The sequence below is a fragment of the Artemia franciscana genome, chromosome 12 (genome assembly GCF_032884065.1).
Source record: "Artemia franciscana chromosome 12, ASM3288406v1, whole genome shotgun sequence".
In the NCBI taxonomy this organism is placed as follows: Eukaryota; Metazoa; Arthropoda; class Branchiopoda; order Anostraca; family Artemiidae; genus Artemia; species Artemia franciscana.
This window is the reverse complement of record NC_088874.1, coordinates 23,163,150-23,187,593: the sequence shown is the minus strand read 5'-3', so window position 1 is coordinate 23,187,593 and position 24,444 is coordinate 23,163,150. Positions and strand designations below refer to the sequence as shown.

The 24,444-nt window shown below is 36.3% G+C and overlaps 2 protein-coding genes across 13 annotated transcripts in view; one reads left to right on the top strand and one right to left on the bottom strand.

Annotated features, from left to right (window-relative positions):
* Nucleotides 1–24,444, bottom strand: part of LOC136033883 (uncharacterized) — a 611,411-nt gene that overhangs the window by 498,389 nt on the left and 88,578 nt on the right. The window lies entirely within an intron of this gene.
* On the top strand, nucleotides 7,582–8,028 carry LOC136033476 (uncharacterized). The gene has a single exon (XM_065714224.1). It carries the CDS (start codon nucleotides 7,582–7,584, stop codon nucleotides 8,026–8,028), a length of 447 nt encoding a protein of 148 aa, XP_065570296.1.

Below are 24,444 nucleotides of genomic sequence, written 5' to 3'. Positions count from 1 at the left end.
GAGCAAAATTTGATATTTGCCAATTCTGAAGATTTTAGTTTAAAAAAACCAGAGAGAGATCGTATGGCCAACCACCTTCCAATCTCTCACTTAGTGCATGGGAAGAACATTATAAGGACACTTTCACTGATAAGAATCCTTCGATCAGCACTAAAGTTTCTGCTTGTGTTTATTCACAACTGCCCACTTGATCCACGCAATCATATATCCCTGCTATTACAATTACAAGAACACAACGAGCTTTACTGAAGTTAAAACCCTTGTCCTAACACGACAGTGAAGGTCTCTGCTCCGAAAATCTTTTTAGAGCACTGACTGAACTTCATTCTCACCTCCAGTTAATTTTTCGAATGATTTTGTGCAATGTAATCGTGCCAAATGGTTTTCTAGTTGGCCATATAACGTTTGTGCTAAAGAAAGGTAAATCTACAGATTATTATGATTCTTATAGGCCATCACAATTGCTTGTAGTGCGAGCAAAGTGTTAAGGTATGTGTAAGGTGGTGTTAAGATATATTTTACGTAGTTTTAAGGTATGTAGTGTTAAGGTATATTTTCTTGTTGGCCAGATAACGTTTGTGCTGTAATATTGCCCATTACCACTGTTGAAGATTGCGGTGCAAATCAAATCGGTTTCTCGAAGGGACTTGTTTGTCAACATGCCCATTGGATTTTGTCTGATGCTTGCTGAGGCCCAATCCATCAGCGTTCCTTTGTACAGTTGATATTTTGAAGGCTTTTGATCATGTGAATCATCATCAAACAATCGCTTCTTTGATTAGAGCGGGTGTTAATAAAAGTGTATTTGCGACACTACTTCATTGGTACTGTAATTCTATTGTTTTTGCTAAATGTGATTCGAAGCTGCGTGTTCCGATTTAAAAATAAAGTGGAGTCCGCCAAGGGAGCGTGCTATCGCCCAGCATATTTAAGTCGGCTATTGCTGATGTTCTGGATGGCCTTTTGCCCACTTCGTATCTTAACAGTGTGGAAATAACGTATCTCGCGTACGCTGACGATGTATTACTGATTAGTAAAACGCACGAGGCTCTTCATTCGAATTTTGATAGGCTCTTGTATGGTTTTTCTAATATTGATCGGCGATTTAATAGTTTCAGGTGCAAATTTTGAGTGTTAAACCATTGTTAACCAGTTTCTGTTTCTACCGGAACTTGAGCTATGTCTTGTGTCGATTCATTAATTTATCCGGGAGCACGGTTTGCTTGTGTGTTGCGTCAGACAAGAGAGGCAATTTGTTGTCAAATAATGGAAAGTTTATATTCTAGTTATGGTTCGATTGTACCGAATCGAGGTAGTTTTGCCGGAAAGATCTTGGAAAAATTGGCTTAACCTCACGTTACGCCCGACGTTACGTGTTTGTTGGGAGCACTCCTCCTCCTGACAGGAAGGGATATGTCACTTCTTAGGAAAAAATTCTTAATGTTTTGTAAATATTTAGTGTATCTTCCTTCTTTGTGCAGCAATTAAAAAATAATTCAGAATTTCCATGTCCAGGATCCTTTCCATCATTTGGATATAATTTAGCTCCGTGCTGAACGTAAATCAGCGTCAGCAAATTTGCGCTTCGAGGCTTTTTTTGTGAATAGTGCTTTAAGTGATTTTTTTGTGTTTAATTTCTGCTTATTTCTTATATATTCTATTTTTTCCGTTTGTAAAAAAAAAAAAAAAAAATCCAGGATCAACTTATATCAGGCAGCTGGGTGATTTTTCTAGCAATTTTTTATCATGGCAGCAACAGCAACGGAAGAGATAATTAGAGTTAAAAACTACATGACTGAGAAGCTGATTGTAGCTGCCCCATTCAACAAAATTATCTATGAAAAAATGGACACAACAACGTATTTTTGTCCTGAAAGTATGGGAGTAAAACACAATCCTCGTTTATTTCAACCACGCTCTTCCACCTTGAATAATTTGCCAGTTTACCTTTGTGAACCAAGGACAAGACCGTATCCAGGAAGGTGGGCTCTGGGTCTCGAACCCCTCCTTAAAAATTTTGTTGGGCTCTTAAAAACCCTACAATAATGCACTTTAACAACTTTTTGATGTGTTTTCAGAAGTTTTTTTTTTGGTATTAACACCCTCTCATTCTCCGAAAAATATCCTCCTCTCTCGAACGAAAATTCTGTATACATCCTTGACCAAGGATAAAAAATTAGCACTATGAAAGAAATGAATCATTCTCACCAAGACAAAGCAATGGAAACATCCAAACGAATTACCGTAAACACTTTACAATTGCTATTAAAAAAAAAAAAAAAAAAAAAAAAAAAAAAAAAAAAAAAAAAAAAAAAAAAAAAAAAAAAAAAACGAAACGGGGGATTGCGTGCTCCTCAATACTTAACTCTTTACGCTAAGGTTATTTAGCACTCTTAAAAAAGCTTTCTATTGTTCTAATCAAAAATCCTTGTGTTTCAGAAGTCCTTCTTAAAGAATTTGAACACAATTCAAACTTTACCGTAAAGAGCAAGGTATTTAGCAGGGGGCGATCCCCTTCCTACACGTGATAAATTCTGCCTGTTTTATGTTTTATTGTTACTTCTTACTTTCAGTTAAAAAAAAAACCTTTATACAGCGTTTAAACTTGTTTATTTAATTAATATCAGATCGTTTTTAAGTTGTACCAGGAATTGTGACCCCTCCACAGAGAAATCACCCCCTACAGAAATATCTTCTAGACAATTTAGTATCGGTGAAAATTTACCCCGGACAGTCACCCTTAACAGCTCCATGCGTAAAATTGAGAAGGAAAAGAGAAAGCAAGAAATTTAAAAAGAATTTTATCCATAGATTCTGGCGAATTCCCCCAATTTATAATTTCTCCTGACAGGTAGACCTCCTGGAAACTTTTCTCCCCATAGGAAATTCTTCGTTGAAAACCGCTCCGCAAAAAATTAACTCCTGCCCCCACCTGAAAATGTATACATACTTCATAATAACAAATACTCTGTAAAAAAAGATCAAATTTTATGAATTAAAGACCTTTCCCCTGTGGCCGTGGGGGGTTCTGCTATATCTAAAGGCATTGTTATTAGGCCACTCAATTTTTATGAGTGAAATGGCTATCTCGAAATTTTGATCGATTGATTTCGGGAAAAAAGGGAGGGGAGGGGGCCAGGTTTCATCATAATTTTTTTAATTATTTGAAAAGGTTATTAAAACTTTTAATTTCCGTTCAAATGAGCCCTCTTATGATCTTCTAGGACAACTGGGTCGATACGATCACCCCTGGGAAAAAAAGCAAAAACAAATAAACACGCATCCGTGATCATTCTTCTGGCAAAATTTACAAAATTCCACATTTTTGTAGATAGGAGCTTGAAACCACTACAGAAGGGTTTTCTGATATGCTGAATCAGACGATATGATTTTCATTGATATTCCAATACTTTAAGGTGTGTTTCCTCCCTTTCTAAAAATTAGGCAAATCTTCTCAGGCTTGTGACCTTTAATCAGTAAGGTTAAACTTAATAAAACTTACATATTTGAAATCAGCATAATAAGACGATTCTTTTGATATATATATTGGTATCAAAACTCCGTTTTTGAGAGTTTCGGTTGCTATGGAGCCGGGTAACTCCTTACTTACAGTTCGTTACCACGAACTGTTTGATCATCGGACAGAGAGTCAACCCCCTTTATTTTTTTAGATTATCTGAAGGTGACACATATGCTCAGTAATCAGTTCTCAAAAGATCTCAATGCTCAGTAATCAGTCAGAATGTTGTGTAAAATGAGCCAGCTTCTTCGTGAGTAGATCTTCCCGCAAAAAAGACTTTGTGCACCTATGAAGTTTTTTTTTTTTTTTTTTTTTTTTTTTTTTTTTTTTTTTTTCTTTTTAGGGAGATTATGTTAGGGAGATTTTGTGTTATTTTAGTGTTGCTACAAATAGTTTTCAGGTCAAGATTCATCTGGTTAAATTTTTCTTCATGTAACTTCTTCTAGCTATAACCGTTTATACGTTTCGAAAAGTGTTCTGTCACTTTTTTTCTTTTTTTTTATGCGACCTCACCTTTATTACCAAGTCACTATTATTATAAAAACCAATTTAGCTTTAACATTATTAAATAAAAAAAACTAATTTTTTTAGCTGAAAGTAAGGAGCGATATTAAAACTTAAAACGAACAGAAATTACTCCGTATACGAAATGAGTTGTCCCCTCCACAATCCCTCGCTCCTTACGCTAAAACTTTTAATTGTTTTAAAAAGTAGAATTGTGGCAAAGAATCAAACTATAGCGTAAAGAGCGAGGGATTGCGGAGGGGACAACTCATTTCATATACGGAGTAATTTCTGTTCGTTTTAAGTTTTAATGTCGCTCCTTACTTTCAGCTAAAAAAATTAGTTTTTTTTTATTTAATTTCTGAACGTTTTTGAATTAATGCATGTTTGGTTTTGGCTCTCCGCACATAAATTATTAAAATGAAATTTGTATATTAATTCTTTTTTTGGCTAAATGGCTTTCTCTTAGTTTTGATCAGACGGTTTTGAGAAATAAGGGGTGGAGAAGGAGGCCTAGTTGCCCTCCAATTTTTCGGTTACTTAAAAAGGCAACTAGAACTTTTAATTTTTAACGAACATTTTTATTAGTAAAACATATACGTATTTTAAGAATTAACTTACGTAACAAACTTTCATAACCTTATATTTTTATTATGTATACGAGGGGGTTTGTACCCTCGTTAATACCTCGCCCTTTACACTAAATCGTAAGTTCTGTCCCAATTCTTTATGAATGACCCCTGAATCAGAAAGGCCATAGAATAAATAGTTGAAATTACTAAAAATACTTTAGCATAAAGAGCAAGGTATTTATCTCCTCCTAAATACCTCGCTCTTTATGCTAAAGTATTTTAGAACCCCTCATATACGTAATAATCTCTGTTCGTTTTAAGTTTCAATACTACTTCTTCCTTTCATTTGAAAAAAACGTTTTCATGTTTATTTTTCATTGTTTTCTTATAGTAATGCTAGAAAATCCTGCGCCCTTGTCATTGAATTTTTCTTCCCCCATGACAGATTCCTCCAAGGAAAGATCCTCCAACATAGCCCCCTCTCCTCAGCCCCACCCCCAGCCAAAATAAAATCCCCCTGAAAACGTCTGTACACTTCCCATTAACCATTACTATATGTAAACACCTGGTCAAAGTTTGAAACTTGCAGCCCCTCTCCCAGGGATTGTGGGGGAGTAAGTCATCCCCAAAGACATAGTTATTTTGGTTTTCGACTATGCTGAACAAAATTGCTATCTCAAAATTTTGATCCGTTGACTTTGAAAAAAAAAAGAGCGTGGGATGGGGCCTAGATGCCCTCCAATTTTGTTTGGTCACTTAAAAAGGGCACTAGAACTTTTTATTTCCATTAGAATGAGCCATCTTGCGACATTCTAGGACCACTTGGTCGATACGATGACCCCTGGGGAAATGAAAAAACAAAACAAAAACAAACAAACAAATAAACACGCACCCGTGATTTGTGTTCTGGCAAAAAATACAAAATTCCACATTTTTGTAGATAGGAGCTTGAAACTTCTACAGTAGGGTTCTCTGATACGCTGAATCTGATGGTGTCATTTTCGTTAAGATCCTATGACTTTTAGTGGGTGTTTCCCCCTATTTTCCTAAATTAGGCAAATTTTCTCAGGCTCGTAACTTTTGATGGGTAAGACTAAACTTGATGAAACTTATATATTTGAAATCAGCATTAAAATGCAATTCTTTTGATGTAGCTATTGATATCAAAATTCAATTTTTTAGAGTTTTGGTTACTATTGAGCTGGGTCTCTCCTTACTATACAGTTCGTTACCACGAACTGTTTGATTAATTGCTTAGTTGTATTGGTGTACATGAAATAATTTGGTATCTTGTAGTCAGGGGTGGATCTAGACGAAATCTTGGGGAGGACCAATGTGACAAGGGTGCCAATAAGCAAAATGTGGGGGAGGAGGAGGAGGGGCAATGTGACCAAGGTAACAATAATTGACCAAATTGACTAATTGATCCTAAACATAAAGTGAAAAAAGCAAAAAAAAAAGAGGGAAAGAGGGCGGGCATAAGAAATCTTTGGGGCCCATCCCCTGGTCCCCTGGATCCGCCAGTGCTTGTAGTCGATCATTATGAGCTCTTTCTTCATTTACCTGTAGTCTGGTAGAATTTCTGATTTTCCCCTTCACAAAATAAACTGTTCTTTATAAAAAAGAAGATCACTTGTTTGGTTGGTTTTTGAAATACTACAGCTTAATGTGATCTTATGCATTTTACTTTTTGCTCAACACCTTGTATAAAAATACGTTCTGCTGAGCAGGTTTAATTTAGTGACTGAATGATATAGAGTTTCAAGAGTCATCAGTAGCATCAATTGATAAAATGGGGGAGGGGGGCAATCAGTTTCCAAAATAAAGATACCAGAACTTAACTTTTCAAAATAGTCCCAAACAAAATCCTGGCTACTGGTCTAGGGATTAAATATCAATTTCTCTCTTACACTCCCCTCCTTTTCTCCATTAGAATTTATTTTAATTAGTTTGTAATTTGTTAGTTACTCTCAGATAGTATTTGCTATTGGGAAAAATACAGACATTTTTCGCGGGGAGTTTTTTTTAAGACGGAGGAGGGGTTGTAATTAACAATAGTAGGGCTGGCAACCCCCATCCCCTCTCAAGAACAGAAAATAATTTGCTCTACTGAAACCAAAAACAAATTAAATGGTTTAATTTTTTTACTTTAATAAATAAAGAGTTATTAAGACTGTAAGGAAGAAATATCAGTAAATCTATATTAAACTGACAATCCATGGTTATTTGTTTTTTCTTTAGTTAAGTGCAAATTATATTCGAGTCTTAAAAAGGCATGGGAATTGTCAAACCAGCTCCTGTTAATTTTTGCTCGTTTTGAGTTTGACTAGGTTATCTTTTGTAATTCTGTTTCTTTTGGGTTTCAATAGTTTATTAATGGTTATTTTTGGTTGTTATACAGTTGAAATAAAATAAAACTAACTCGTAGAGTTTGAAAAGGCTTTCGTCTGGAAAAACTTAAACAATAAGAACTTGTTTGCTCCCAAAGCCAACTATGCTCTCGAAGGAAAGCTAAACCTTTTAGTGCCAAACGTTTTTAGCTTAATTTCAAGGATTTTTCGCCTACATTTATTTTCTCTTCTTTTTTTTTTTAATTTGGTGCCCGCTACTGCCAAAAATTGCAGAATTTCATATGGAGGTCTTTTCAATAAAAATTGAAATGCGGTTTTTCCTAAATTTTAAGATACAAATGGGGTATAAATTCCTCATTTCCTCTTTCCTTAGTACTTCTCAGCTATACTAAAACAGCACGACTAAAAAAACATCCTCAAATTTAGAAAACCCTATTTTCCGTTTGTGTGTGTGTGTCGGGGGGGGGGAGGGAGTTTTACACTGGTGGTAGTTTACTGGAGGGTGGGGGAATTTTACACTGGGATAGTTTCCTGGGGGGGGAGGTATTTTCCGTAGTTTATTTTGAGGGTGGTATTTTCCTGGGAGATATTTTCTACGGGGTATTTTCCAGGGGGTAAATCCGTCTCTGGCCAAATGTTAAAAGATGAAAATGCGCAACTTGATCGACGGAAGGAGCACTTCGCATCGCTACTAAATGCCGAAAGAATCTTTGTTGATCCCAACCTAACTGCGTCCACTCAACAAACACCATGTGAAAATCTACCAGAGCCTGGTCCTCCTTCGGTAGAAGAGATACAAATAACCCTGCAGAGAATGAAGAACAACAAGACACAGGGAATCGGCGGGATCTCTGTCGACCTGCTAAAGTTCAGAGGAACGGCAATTCTACTTTGGCTTCGCATGCTGCTCTACCTCGTCTGGTCAACCGAATTGATACCTATAAAGATAAAAGAAGGGATAATCCTTCCTCTATGGAAGCGCAAAGGTAGCCGTAGCGATTACTCAAATTACATAGGAATCACCCTCCTGTCAGATCCTTACAAGCTATTCACCATGACCTTGCTCGATAGAAGTAAGTAACTATTTCCTCCATAAGTGTCTTCGGATTCATTAAGCAGGTTTCTGCCTAGCATATCCACAACTGAGCATATATACATTATAGAGAAAGCCCGTGAGTTCCACCGAACAGTATACATTGCATTTGTTGACTTTAAAGCTGCTTTCGACTCGTTCGACCGTGAGTCTGTTTGGCTGATACTAAAACGAACGGGTCTCCACGACAAATACTGCCGCCTGCTCAAGGCGCTCTACACTGTTACAAAAAGCTCTGTCCAGGGCAATGGTCGTCGAAGCCCACTATTCGAAATAGATACTGGGGTAAGGCAAGGCTGTGTTGCTACTTCTGAACTTTCAATGCAGTAATTAATTATGCCATGGATCGAACGACGAATCGGCTCCAATTTGGACTGAAATATGGCGATAGAGTCCTAACCGATTGTGATTTCGCAGATGATACTGCCCTAATATGCATTTCTCCGGCTGAACTAGAGCCAGCCCTCAGTATACTGTTGGAAGTAACCACGAAAGTGGCAAAACATACTAGATGGCAGAAAAAAAATGATCATCGACCCGGCAGGCAATTCCACCAACTCATCATCATTCAAATAATTAGGGCACGCTGTTGAAATTATCAAGTCTTTTACTTACCTTGAATATGCGGTCACGGACGACGACTCAATTGAAATGTAAGTCCAGTTGCTCAACGCTAAAGCCTTGTCTGTCATGACTCGATTATGCCATTCCGTGCGATCAAAGCCCACCATAAGCCAAGAAAATCAACAGTGGATCTAGAACACGACCGTAACGTAAGTCCTTCTCTCCGGTTCAGAAACTTTGCCGGCTGCTGATTCTGCTCGTGATGCCATAGATTTGGCTCAAAATACTCGCTAAAGTGAATGGAAGATGACAAGTGCAACTTTGCCGCAAACACCCGACTGCTAACGCTCGCGGATCAGCCCCCGACTCTCGTCAGCTCGCTGTAAGATCACAATGGGGGTTCGGCCAATTAATTCACATACCAGCAGAAGCATCCGTTAGCACACTTTTCAATTCTTATCTCCCTTAATATAGGTAGAATCGTCCCCTTGGAATAGCCCGATTCAAATGAAGGGACAGCATTACCCAGTACCTCTCCATGATTGGAGCTTATATTCAAGAAGCAGTCATGCTTGCCCAGGACCGTTTGGAATGGATGCAAACAGACATATCTCTTTCTACGCTGGACCCCCAGTATGAGCTTAGAGTAAAGTAAATCAGGAAATGCCTAGAACCCTTGGTCGATAGATATAATTTTAAACAACATTATTATCTTCCAGATCTTGTAATGCTGCCTTGAAACTTACGTCCCTCCAATAATTGCTAAATCTAGGCTCTACAAGCATCCCCCCTCCTGCCTCAAAAAAACCACGGGCATGGTCTGAAGTAACTTTAAGTAGGCATCAACAATCATGCGTTGCCTATTGAGACCTATAGAAGACCTATAGGAAAAAAACCAAAAAATTCGGTTGGTCTTCAAACCCTCTACTTTTAAAAGCGTGCTCTGACTCGAAGTTTTGGCTGAGAATGTGGAACGATTGTGACCTAGTGCTGTGAATTCAGCTCGTATATTTTGCAAGCGTAAATTCAACTGTGAACTAAGTCTGCAGATGGCAGATGTGAAAATTAATAGGGCTAACAAAATCGCTGAGAATTCCAATTTGATATAGAAGCTACGTCTTAGTTCTTCTGGTTTTCCGAGCTCCGGAGTTATTCTTGTATCTGAGTGGGTCAATCATTTTTCTGAGCAATTTAAGTGCCCTGATAGTAATGCTGAAGATCAATTTAATAAAGAGATTGAAATTATTTTACAGAAAAGGCCGAAAACGGGCAGGGTTGTTGTCTCGTCTGGTATGATTAAAGATATAGTAAGAAAACTGAAGAAAAAATCATCGTCTGGATACGATGGGCTTTGTGCGCGACATTTGGAATTGGGTAGTGCCTTGTTATTTGAGCATTTAGCTTTGTTATTTTAGATTATATTTTGTTCGGGGGTTGTGCCTGATAACCTTTGTATTGGAGGAATAACACCAGTTTAAAAAAATAATGGTAAATCAAGTTTTAATTGCAACTTATATCATCCTATTACGGTGTCGAGCGTATTATCAAAATTTTTTGAGCTGTTGATTATTCATGATATTCAGAGGATTTGTAAGATGCCCCCTTCCAGTTCGGTTTTCAAAGGGGGCTTGGGTGCTTTCAGGCACTGAGATCTCTTTGTTCGGTATTGGTATATTCTGTTGGGAAAGGAAAAGATTCTGGTTGTTAGTGCGTATGATATTACTAATACATTTTGTTTATTGATTCATTCACAGGCGATGTTGGAGCTAATTAGATGTGGGGTTGCAATTGAATTTGTTGGTCCGCTATTTTATATGCATCGCCACCTAAAGGTGCGCCTGAAAATTGAGGGGTCAATCGTCCCGGTTGATATCCCTGTGTATATAGGTGTTAAACAGGGCGCAATTACGTCACCGATGGTGTATAATAATGCTACACTGCCAGCTCAGGATAGCATACCAATTTTGTGTGTTGTAAAAGCGATTACCGCGTCAGTATTATGTTATGCAGATGACTTACTAAACTTTAGCTGGTCAGTGTCTAGTCTAGAGGAGAGTTTTAATGTGATTTTGAGTAAATTTAGAAAGATTGGGTTGAATCTTAAAGCTAGGAAATCCCAAGTTCTTCAGTTTAATTGCCCGTCTGAGCTGGCTTCAACTTCAGTGAATCTTGGTGGAGCATCCGTTGCCCTGTCTCTATTTACCTAGAGCTTATTATATCTAGGTAAGAGATTATTTACCTAGGTCTATCAATTGAAGATTCAATATCTTCAACAAGAAAGTTATTGGTGGCTAGAACTGAAATGAAAATCTGGGCTGCTTATGCTTCTTTAGTGCTGTCGCAAACAAATATGACAAAAAAGCTCCTCGCGAAAATATATAATGCTGTTGTTCTTCCTCATGAAAGTGATAAGAAGTAGATTAGAAAACCATTTTTTCATATTTTAAAAGAGGTTTGCAACCCTTTGAGTGGTTTACTTTTTCGAAAAGTCTAGCTCATTCGTGTTTTTATTTTGTATATATTTGTTCCTATTTGTGAATGTGTTTTCCTTTTTCTTCTTTTTGATACTTCACTGCCATGCCTTTTTTTTAATGATGGGTTATAAAATACATTCATTCATAGAAGAACTATCCAATTTTTCAGGTCCCGTTAACCGGTAGTTACAATTGATATAAGCTACTTCATAGCATTTTTAGACGCAAATTCCTCTTGTATTTAAATTGCAAAATAACTTGAGTATCAAATTGAAAAATGCAACCCAATTTGGATAGTTGTCTTGTTGACTTAAACATTGCCCTTGTCCTTGTATTATAAAACTTATATTTACATAAGGTTTCCCTAAATTTACACAAGACCTGTCAGCATCGGAGGTTTAATACCCAATTAGTTCTGACAAAGTTTTAAACTTAGTCCTCCTAGAAATATTGAAGCCACCTTCATATAACTGTCGAATATGGTAGTGTTTCACTGTGTCACTTTCTTTAATTGAAACACAGGAACAAAAATATTAGATTATAAATAGAAAGAGAGGGTTGTATTCCTATCAGGAATCCCCGTAAAACGTGCGATTCCTTTTTTCGAGGGATCTTCAGCTTTCCTCAGTGTGGTAGAGCTTTACTTTCGCTTTTTAGGCCCACACCTCACCTTGTTTCTCGAAAGGGAACATATGTGCTCCTCAGAGGCAAAGTCTAACCAATATTTGACCTTTAACCTTTCCTTTGACCTTTGAATTCGCTGTTATATATTGTGTGATGTTTTATTCTTAGAATTCCAGGAAATTTTATATACCAAAAATGTTGTATATCCTGGCTAAGAATTTTTTTTACCTTTCGTTCCATTTCCTATAAAGACCTACTTTTTTTGGTAGGTAGTACCTGGAGCCCAAAACCAATTTCACTAGTAATACTTTTTTGGTTGGTCTATCTTGGATTGGGGGGGGGGGATTTTTCTTGTAGATCATAACTAAGAAAAAATTGTAGTAAGCATAATTAGAAAAAATTTCGAACATAAAATTCACACAAAGAAAACTATTTATTCAGTACATTCAAAAATACAATTCGTATTGTTTTCATTCAGTTTGATTAAGAGCAAAATGTTGAGCATTGTTATCACGTTAAAGTTTTTTTTACTTTTATTTTACCTTTATTGTCCTCAGAAAAATATATAAGAAGATCACAATTAAAAAGAAGAGTTTAATCGGACGTTTTAATAATTACAATATAAAAATTGCAGTTGCAGCATTATAAAGTGATGTAAGTTTTCTGTGTATTTTTGACTTGAATTGTGCAGTCATATGAAGTCTGGTCGATCCCCTTCGACAATCTTGTATTCGGTAAAGCCCTTTTTCGTTAACTGGGGGAATCTGTTCTTCATTTTCTTCATTTGAACCATTTAATATAGAAAAGAATTGTTTCAATTATAATTACAGAAAGGGTAGGTTAGCATAGATTATATATCATAGATTCAATCTAATGTCGGTTTATATTCATTAATTAATACAAAAAGTGGTGACCCCAACGCTTGCTTTAAAAAATAGAGGGATAATACAGAATATAAACACTGACTATTAAAAAACGACTTATAAACTCTAAAATATCAGTGATGGTTGGGTGACAGGATTTCAGGAATATTTTTACGTAGGAATAAGTTTATCTTAAAAAATATGAGGAAAAACTATCAAATGAAAAGTGCAATTAAATTGAATGCAAAATGAAACAAAATACAGCAAATTTTAAACGACAAGGATTCCTGGTAAAGGGATCATTTTTTTAAATCAATAATATATTTAATTATTATACATTTAATTTTAAAAGAAAATTGAACTCAAACAGTAATTACAGAAAGATTTATTGCTTCCGTAGATTATAATAGATGTAGACTTGTCTTTAAGTAACTTTCTACGCCTTAGAATTGTTAAAATGACTATTAAAAAACTAAACTGACTATTATTAAAATGACTATTAAAAAACGACTTATTTACAGAACATGGTTCTCACTTGTATATCTTGAATGCAAGGCTTCATCTATGAACAGAAAGGCGCCGGTAGGAAATTTTCCAAGGAGGGGGGGGGGGAAGACACTAAAATATCAGTGGTGGTTGGGTGACAGGATTTCAGGAATATATTTACGTAGGATTAAGTTTATCTTAAAAAATCTGAGGAAAAACTCTCAAAAGAAAAATGCAATTAAATTGAATGCAAAATGAAACAAAATACAGTAAATCTTAAACGACAAGGATTCCTGGTAAAAACAATTTTAAAAGAAAATTGAACTCAAACAGCAATTACAGAAAGATTTATTGCTTCCGTAGATTATAATAGATGTAGACTTGTCTTTATGCAATTTTCTACGCCTTAGAATTGTTGACAGAATGAGTAGAGATGCTCAAGAATCCCCCCGCCTGCATAGATGCCCCGTTTTGGTTTTATAACGGCCATGTAAAATTTACCTCTTTCATAACAGGATAATTATCCCCCTCAAACTTAAATCCCTTATATATCCAGACATTAAAAAAATAGAACAGCGATAGAAAAACAAAATTTAAATTTACTATCCACCTGTCGAATTAACCCTCTGTCTTTATTATGGTCCTATTCAAAAAAAAATTCGTCACAAGACAATTTTATCAAATAGTTTGTGATTAGAAAACAGGAAAGTGACTGGAATCAATATTCACCAAAACTAAAAATAGAATTTTTATGACAATTACTATGCCGGCGGTATTGGCTTTTTTGTTGAATAAATAAAAAAAAATAAGTTTTTTTAAATGCAAGTATGGAGCGACGTTAAAATTTAAAACGAACAGAATTTATTTCTTATTTGAAAAGATTTGTCCCCTCATCAACATCCCGCTCTTTACACTAAAGTTTGAATTTTTGTCAAAACTCTACTTTAAAAAGAAACTTTAGCATAAAGAGCGAGGCAAAATTTTTTGACTATGCTGAACAAAATGGCCATCTCAAAATTTTGATCTAGTTACTTTGGGGGAAAATGAGCGTGGGAGGGAGCCTAGGTGCCCTCCAATTGTGTTGGTCACTTAAAAATGGCACTAGAACTTTCAATTTCCTTTAGAATGAGCCCTCTTGCGACATTACAGGACCACTTGGTCGGTACGATCACCCCTGGAAAAAGAAACAAAAAAAAGAACAAACAAATAAACACACATCCGTGATCTGTCTTCTGGCAAAAAAAGCAAAACTCCGCATTTTTGTAGTGAAGCAGTAATATCTTTCCTTTTTTTAGTTTGAACTTTGTTCTTTACTTACATCAGAAGAAAATAATTTTAATTAATTTTGTACGTGTTTTAGGTTTTAAAAATAATGACAACACACATTTTTTTTCAACTTAGACAATGAAACTTCACGAGCTTTTCTAAAATGGCGCCACCAATGTAGAATTAACTTGCATATCGCAGAAGAGTGGCGATTTTTGCCATTTTGCTTTGCGAAACAGAGAATTTGGCTCGACTAGGGCCAAAATACTGTCTCGCCAATATGGGGCAGCCATTCAGTTTAAAACTACTTAAGACCAATTATACATGACCACCCTGTTAAAAACGGGTGTGGAATGTGAGACAGGCCCGGTGAACCTCCCCATGAAATTACCAGGGGCAACAACCTGCACTAAAAAAAAGCTTTTGAAGCTCAGAATTAAGCAATTTTTTACATTACCTTTCCTTGTTTCCAGCAGCCATTATTTAAAAGTTTAGGAAAACACACTTTTGAACTACTGACTGACTACCTCGCTGCTGATCTACTGACTGACTAAATTGACAATGTACATCTTTAAATTTATTTTAAATTTTAATTTCTAAGGATGCAAATTACGGGTGCGAATAAATCAGTTTACCTCTTAATAGACATTCCTTACTAATTAATCTTTTCAATATACAATTTCATGAAAATAATATATCAATTCCGTTTTGTGTCATTTCTGTTTTAATTAGGTAAACTGGATTGTCAAATAATTGTACTGAAATTAGACGAAAGATAGGAAGAGAATATACTGAGCATAATAAGGGATGTCGGAAAGAGAAGAAATTATCGCTGCCACTTCTAAGGGTCGTGTCTAATATGGTCGCACTTCTGATGTAATTTTTAAAATTATTTGTTGAGCTGTTCTGAAAGAGAGATTTAGCAGCACAATTGAGGATTAGCAAGGCAACTGAGATCGGGTGAAGTCAATATAAATGGCTCTGCTTATACATCCTTTAGAACATTCTCACCTTTCTTCTGTGAAGGGGTATCTATGTAAAATTATTTTTTGCTGCTCCTGGTGAAACACCAAACAAACTGGTTTACTGGTATTTTCAATTAGCATCATCCTCCAGTACCTTGTATCTTATATTTGTTGTTATTTTTATGAGTGGCATACCCTCGCAAGTGACGCTTTTTGGTATTCTACCGGTTGATTTTGTTTTTGCTTTTTGAAAATAAATTATCAATAATTAAATTACTTCTGTATTATTAGCTACACATCTATATAGATATAACCCTTGGGGAAGGGCATTATCTCGGGAAAGAGGTCACAAATAAGAAGAAAAGTGTATTTTTAGGCCACTGTTTTGAACTCTAGGGGGAACCAATCTGAGGGGAGGAGGACACCCCAACCCTGTGTTCCAATGTGCTTGACTATTCTTAGAATTAAAAATGATAGCGTTTACCTTGTCACAATATCATTTCATGGCTATCCCTTATAATTATGAAAATTGGAGCTAATATGCTGCTGGAAGGACAATAATCCTCAAGCAGCTGGGCCTGGTTGAAATAAAAATTAATATAAACTTAGGTAAGGAACATGGTAAAGTAAAAATGATTTCTTTTTTTTACTCCTAATAACTCCACTAATTCAGCTTGTTTCAGGTTTATGGAAACAGTGCTCAGTATTTTATTTCCCAAATAGTTAATTAAACTTTTCAATTTAGAAAGAATTACTTAGAGCTTTGATACAGAGGCGACGTTATAGCGTTCCCTTTAGTAAAGAGCCATAAACCTGTCATATACTATTTACTTTACTTTTTAATCAGAGCCATTTCATGCTTAAAAAAAAATATGGTCGCGGAAACTTCAAAGGGGCATCTTTTTATTGAGAATTCAAAGTCCTAGTGCCCTTTTTAAGAGCCAACAAAGATTAGACTGCAACCCCTTCCTCCAGCACCAATTAAATTCTTGCTTTTGTTGTTTCCTTTAAAACAGTCAAAAGATCCAATAATCACACATCCGAGGATGACATGATCCCTCGCAGCTCCCTAGGCAGGGGCTATAGATTATGTAATTTTCTTATATTTTTTATTATATATAGGATTTGTTGAAAGGGGGCAGTGTTTGATCCTAGGTGCGTCCGAAAAGGCTATAAATATTAAGGAGAAATTTCAAGGAAGTTTGAGCTAAGTAAAGCGGCTATATGCATCTAGATTATCAAAAGGGCGTATCTGCAATATCTTGGGAACGACTAACGGTATTAACTTTAAAATTTTTGGGATGTTACAGCTGCTTACGACATCTACTATTTGTGACTGGATGCAATTATATGCGAGTGTGGCTGCAACCACTTGCGACTGCAAAGACTGCTTAAACCATCTACTTAATCTAAGTCCAGAAAAAGTCTTTTTTCCTATTTGATTCCGTGACCTCCAATTTTCTTTCCTATGCTCTTTAAGACAGTGCTACAACAAATTCCTGATTTCTGCCAATCCACGCCACAAAACAACAAAGTTGGCCTGACCAGAGCCGAATAATGTCAAGCGGAAATTCTGAGATAAGTAGCTACTTTAGAACTGTTGTACGTTTATTTTCTTAAGCTCCAAGCATTAAGTCCATACCTCCAATCAGTGTGTTTTTGTCCCTAAACATATACCCATTCCATGAAATATGACTAGTCGTTACATAGAATTTATATTACTGAACGGATAAATATTATTAGAACACATTAGTAACGGTTATAAAGCTGGGCAGATTTTGCACTTCAGCTACAGGAGAGGGGGGCTGACAGTCTCTAGAAGTACATATGCAGAACTAACTTTTCGTTGAAGGTACTTCAGATTAGTATAGATACAAGAAGGATGCCCCCCCAGAAACAATTATTATTGTTTCAAGTTTAAATGTTACTCTTTGCTTTCATTTAAAAAATTGTTTCATTTGAATGTGTGTTATACCCATTCCACTACAGACAAGTATTAGAGATTTAGGTTGACATTTTTAAGTTTCCCCATTTACGAAATATTCCTTATTACATTTGCTCTTTTAATAACACTATTTATTTTTCTTTTTTTTGCCGTTTTGTATTTTTTTATTCCATATACCTGAAAGAAATCTACACATTGAAGCTTAAAAAATTATCGATATTTTTCATGTAATTTTCCTACATCCTAAGTACTTACCGTCCTCTCCTACAGTGATAGGCTTGTGTTCGTAGCTGTTTATGCCAAGGCACTTGCCTGGCCAGATATTCCTCTGATTGTGTAAAGTTGGTAATCTGGCGATAAAACCATTTAAATAGTGTTTTAAAGTCAAAGCTTCATAACATGCTGAATATTACAATCTTAGCCAACGTATTTCAAGTTTCTAGAATTTTGAGGTCTCCATTGAACTTAAAAAATACCTTTTAAGGATATTTAAATCGAAAATAAGATTAGAAAAATGTCCACCCCCACCTCTAGACTTTCAAAAATATATTTCTCCTCCAAAAAATCTTTTACCATATACAGTTTAATGAATTGGTACCCCTGACAGAAGTGTTGGATCAAACGCACAGAGGTGAGGTGTGCACCATAGGGTAAAACTAGAATGCTTTCTCTAGGCTCATACAAAAACTATATTTGCTTATCAAAGTAGATGTAGTCGCTGAGTAAAGTAATTTAATCTGGTTTATCAAGAAATCTATTGAATCATAAGAATTTATCTGGCAGCTCGTCAATTTTTCTCCTCCAAAACAGCAACAACATCTTTACAAATTCCAGATCATATTTTTTTCTAAATAACAACAGCAGCAGTGGAAGAGACAATCATATATAAAATATAATAGTGTTGCAACTATAACTAAAATTACGTTGATGGTTCCCAATTGCCTTCAGATGCTTCTCAGAACTGATAGACTTTTCGAAATAGCCTTACTTACTACTACTTGCATGCTTATTCGAAATACCATTAATAAACGTTATCGATAATTCGGGTAATTTAAACTTTCAGTTGATTTTATTTTTTTAATATTTAATTTGTGATCTTTTTTTTAAAGAAATACCTTCAAATCTGCTCCTCTTCCTCAAAGTAAAAGTCTCTCCTCCTACAAAAAAACTTCTCACAGATAATTTTCTCCCATATAAACCCCCTCTCTCCGTCATTTTTAAGTCTTCCATTTTTAAATCTGTCCCAGACCTAAACTTCTCTTGAAGATCTCTCTCTCTCTCTCTCTCTCTCTCCTCTCTCCTCCTCTCTCTCCTCTCTCTCTCTCTCTCTCTCTCTCTCTCTCCTCTCTCTCTCCTCCTCTCTCTCTCTCTCTCTCTCTCTCTCTCTCTCTCTCTCTCTCTCTCTCTCTCTCTCTCTCCTCTCTCTCTCTCTCTCTCTCTCATTCTTTTTATCTTTTATTTATTTATCGTTTTTTATTTGTAAGCTAGTTTTTTTGTATTCGTGTTCCCCCTCGTTTTCAGGCCGCAAAGCCTTTGTCGGACCAGTGAATTCAGTTTTTCTGATGATAATATATTTTTTTTTTATTATTGTAATATATTTTATATTATTAATATATATTTTATATTATCAGAAAAATAACAGAAATAAAACTTTTTTTGTTGCTATCTGTTGGCTATTTAATGGGCTAGAAAAAATGTCTGCTAGGGGGGAGAGGGCATTAGAAAATTTTTAAACTTCAGAGAGGATATATTAGGTATTCGAGGTTTGTTTTTCCTGCCCTTATCAAACAGTTCGTGGTAACGAACTGTGGTAAGGAGCGACCCGGCTCAATAGTAACCAAAACTCTAAAAAATGGAATTTGGATACCAATAGATACATCAAGGCAATCGCATTTTAATGCTGGTTTCAATATATAACTTTTATCAAGATTAGTCTGACTATCAAAAGTACGAGCCTGTAAAAATCCCGCTCATTTTAGGAAATAGGGAAAACACCCTCTAAAAGTCATACAATCTTAGCGAAAATCACACCATCATATTCAGCGTATCAGAGAACCATATTGTGGAAGTTTCAAGCTCCTATCTACAAAAATGTGGAATTTCGCATTTTTTGCCAGAAGACAAATCACGGATCCGTGTTTATTTGTTTTTTTTCCAGGGGTGATCGTATCGACCCAGTCATCCAAGAATGTCGCGGGGGGCTCATTCTAACGGAAATTTAAAGTTATAGTGCCCTTTGTATGTGACCAAAAAAATTGGAGGGCACCTAGGCCCCCTCCCATGCTCATTTTTTCCCAAAAGTCACCTGATCAAAATTCTGAGATAGCCATTTTATTCACCATAGTCAAAAAACCCAATAACTATGCTTTGGTGACGACTTACTACCCTACAGTCTCCATGGAGGGGTTGCAAGTTACAAGCTTTGACCTGTGTTTACATATAGTAATGGTTACTGGGAAGTGTACGGACGTTTTCAGGGGATTTTGTTTTGGTTTGGGAGGAGAGTTGAGGGGGGGGGGTACGCGGGAGGATCTTCCCATGAAAAAACTTCTCATTGGGGAAGAGACTTTCAATGAAGGGGGCGCAGGATTTTTTTTTGCATTATTTAGAAAAAAAACAAGGAAAAAATAAATATGAGAAGTTTTTTTTCTACTGAAAGTGAGGAGCAGCATTAAAACTTAAAACGAGGAGAAATTATTGCGCATATGAGGGGTTTACCTCCTCGTAATACCTCGCTCTTTACGCGAATGTATTTTTAGTAATTTCAACTATTTATCTACGGCCTTTGTGATTCAAGGGTCATTCTTAAGGAATTGGGAAATAATTTAAGCTTTAGTGTAAAGAATGAGGTATCGACGAGGGGTGAACTTCTCATAGACGCAATAAAAATATACGAATATAGAAGTTCGTTACGTAAGTTAATTCGTAAATTACGTATATTTTTTACTAATGAAAATGTTCGTAAAATAATTAAAAGTTCTAGTTGCCTTTTTAAGTAATCAAAAAATTAGAGGGCAGCCAGGCTTCCTCCCTCTCTCCTTTTTTCTCAAAATCTTCCGATTAAAACTATGTGAAAACCATTTAGCCAAAAAGAAATAAATATGAAAATTTCGTTTTAATTATTTATGTGCGGAGAGCCAAGATCAAAACATACATGAATTAAAAACGTCCAGAAATTAAATAAAAAAAAACAAGTTTTTTAAATGAAAGTAAGGAGCAACGTTAAAATTTAAAACGAACAGAAATTACTCCGTATATGAAAGGGGATTTTCTTCCTCAACGCCCCGCTCTTTACGCTAAAGTTTTTTCCTTTCTTAAAAAGTAGAGCTAAGAGAAAGAGTCAAACTTTAGCGTAAAGAGCGGGGCGTTGAGGAAAAAAAGCCCCTTTCATATTGGGAGTAATTCTGTTTTTAAAAGACTTGTTTTTTTATTTAATCCAACTAAAGACCACTGATAACGACGAACTATGTTTTTTCCCGTCTAAAAAAAAAAAACCGTCGGCAACTGTCTTGTTACCTCATAGATTCGCAAATAAGAATGAATTTCATTGGTTGAGATTGCCTCGCCTTTTATTTTTGTTTTGACCAATGAAAAAAGTCAGAATTAATTTCGGCACTGCCTAGCGGATTTGGTCGGTCGAGAGGTAAGGCCTAAAATACTTTAAGAAATTGAAAAAGTTTACCTATTGCAATATGTCTCTCTGTGTCAGTTTAAAGTTACTCCACCTTCTAAACCAAGTTTTACAAGTTCTAAACCAGAGATTAGTTATACTACGAAAGTCCCTTTGGTAGATAATGAAATCAAAAAAATTCCAGACCCTACCATCAACTATGAGTTGAGTCACAGTTCAATCGTTTTAATCTGCTTCCAGGTCCAACCTATGTCTTCTTTTGAAATTTCAGAGAGTTCCATCAAAAACACAAATTCTATGAAAAAACAAACATTATGAAGTTCTGTATTTTCTTTTCAGCATCTTGTTTAAAGAGTGTGGGTAACTTCTAAAAGTAGAAACTGGTGCTAGCGTTGACACAAATAATTATTAACGTTATATAGCGTTTTGCGACGCTTGGTATTTTTTCAAGCTTCACGATCATTTTTTGTCATGAACTCATTTTGACAATCGAATCTTGATAGGCTCTTGCGTGGTTTTTATGGCACTTGGTATTAACCAAGAGGCATATAGCGATCGCAAATTCTGTCGGTCTGTCTGTCGGTTCCGATTTGCTAGTTCAGGCACTTCCAGATAAAGCTAGGACGATGAAATTTGGCAAGCGTTTCAGGAACTAGACCAGCATAAACTATTAATAGTCGTTTCCCTCGATTTGACCATCTCTGGGGGGGGGGAGTGGAGGGATGGTCAATTCGGAAAAATTAAAAAAAATGAGGTAGTTTTAACTTACGAAGGTTAATCGGATCTTAATAAAATTTGATATTTAGAAGGATATTGTGTCTCATAGCTCTTATTTTAAAATCCAACCAGATCCCGTGAAATTGGGGGGAGTTGGACTGGGAAACCTAAAATCTTAGAAAACGCTTAGAGCGGAGGGATCGGGATGAAACTTCGTGGGGAAAATAAGCCTAAGTCCTTGATACGTGAGTGATATAACCAGAACGGATCGGCTCTCTTTTGGGAGTTGGGGGGGTAATTCTGAACAATTAGGAAAATGAGGTATTTTTAAGTTACGAAGGAGTGACCGGATCTTAATGACCTCGTAACTCAGATCCATCATTTTAATCCTAACCGGAACCAGTGTCATTGGGGGGAGTTATGGGAACCGGAAATCTTGGAAAACACTTAGAGTAGGGAGATCAGGATGAAACTTGGTGGGAAGAAATAAGCAAAAGTCCAAGATATGTGACTGACATAGCCGGACCGGATCCGCTCTCTTTTGGAGGGTTGGGGAAGGGGGGAATACGGAGAAAATCAGAAAAAATGAGGTATTTGTAACTTACGAACAGGTCATCAGATCTTAATGAAATTTGATATTTAGAAGGATCTTGTCCTTCAAAGCTCTTAATTTTAATCCCGATTAGATCTGATTACATTGGGGGGGGGGGGTGTTGGAGAAGGGAACCGGAAAACTTGGAAAACGTGAATCAGATCTTAATGGAACTTGATATATAGAAAGATCTTATATCTCAGATGCTCCATTTTCAATTCGAATCGGATCCGAAGACAAAGGGGATATCAGGGGGAAACGGAAATCTTGGAAACCGGAAATCTTGGAAAACACTTAGAGACGGAGAGATCGGGATGAAGCTTCGTAGGAAGAATAAGTATATTTTCTAGATACGTGATTGACATAACCGGACCAAATCCGCTCTCTTTGGGGGAGTTTAGGGAGGATTTTCTGTATTTTGGCGAGTTTGGTGCTTCTGGACGTACTAGGACGATGAAAATTGGTAGGCGTTTTAGGGACCTGCACAAATTGACTTGATAACAGTCGTTTCCTTGATTCAACCATCTGGGGGCTCGAGGGAGAGGAGAAATTGAAAATAATTAGAGGTGTTTTTAACTTACGAATGGGTGATTGGATCTTGATTAAATTTAATATTTAGAAGGACCTCGTGTCTCAGAGCTCTTATTTTGAATCTCCACCGCATCCGGTGATACTGGGGGAGTTGGAGGGGGAAACAGGAAATCTTGGGAAGCGCTTAGAGTGGAGAGATCGGGATGAAACTTGGTTGGAAGAATAAGCACAAGTTCTAGATACGTTATTCACATAACTGTACTGAATCCGTTCCTTTTTGGTGAGTTTGGGGGGGGGGGGCGTTCATTCGGAAAAACTAGAAAAACTGAGACATTTTTAACTTAAGAACGAGTGACCAGATCTTTTTGAAATTTGATATTTAGAACGAACTCATGACTCAGAGCTCTTATTTTAAATACAAAATCAGATCTGGAGACATTGGGGGGAGTTGGAGGGGGAAGCCGGAAATATTTGAAAACGCTTAGATTGGAGAGATTGGGATGAAACTTGGTGAGTAGAATAAGCAAATATCGTAGATACGTGATTTGACGTAACCGGACTTGATTCGCTCTCTTTAGGGAAGTTAGGAGGGTCCAGTGCTTTGGTGAGTTCGGTGATTCTGGACGTGCTAGGACGATGAAAATTTGTAGGTGTTTCAGGGACCTGCACAAATTGACTTGATAAAGTTGTTTTCCCTGATTCGACCATCTGTGGGGGCTGAAGGGAGAGGAAAAATAGAAAAATTGAGGTATTTTTAAATTACGAGTGGGTGATCAGATCTTGAATTTTGATATATAGAAGGACCTCGCGTCTCAGAGCTCTTATATTGAATCCCGACGGTATTAAGCCTCTGAGATTTCTTTTAAATCCATCTATTGATTCTTAGAATTTCGCTATAGCTTATGCCATATGAGCTCTTGGCTCTTCCGACCTCGTCACAAGTGCCATATTCTTAGCTCTTGTTATATTAAGAATTTAAGTTTTTCATTTTACTATAACACATTATTAGTTTTTAATGTTTAATTTATTGCCGTCTTGTCAAAGATAGTATTATTAAAAAATTTAAAAAGATTGCTTCTAGTTTATGAAGAAGTTTGAGTTCTTTTCTCAAAATTCAATACAGCGCTGAATATACGGAGCTTGTTCGAAGCAGACAAGCTTCTGAATTGCGTCAATTCGAAAATTATGATTAAAGACCCATTTTAAGTTTACATGATGCAAAAATAGTTTTTTTTTATAGCTCAAAGACGCAACTAACTTTTCGCAAGTTATCCATGGATTTTTTTTTTCTTTTTTCACCCGTCTTTGATTAAAAAGTACACAAGTCCTAAGCTTTTTGCCAGAAACCATGGTTTCATTCTTTAAAATATTGCTTTTTTCAAATCTTCACTAATTTTAAAGTGATAAATATGAGCTTTTCTATTCCACCACGGTCCTTCCCCCATTAGGAACTTCCAGGGGATTTAAAGGCTGGTCCCATTAAAGGCAACCAGACTAAAGGCTGGCCCTCCTCAGCGAGAAACTTTCTTGTTTAAGTAAACAATACGTCGATGAAAGTAATAGGCACGCAGTAATTTCAAATCAATTGGACAGAATGGATTATTATGGCCGGCAAAGGGCCCTTTGTGGTGGAAGCTTGGGCCCCCTGAAAAATCTGGGGTGGGCGCTAACCCCCCCAAACGGCGCCTCTGTTTTTAAGACGGTTTATTGTTAAAATATCCAAGTGCATGATTATGAAACGAGAAA

What these genes read in the sequence shown, in the direction of transcription:
- LOC136033476 (XM_065714224.1), top strand. Translation starts at nt 7,582, where the DNA reads ATGTTAAAAGATGAAAATGCGCAACTTGATCGACGGAAGGAGCACTTC.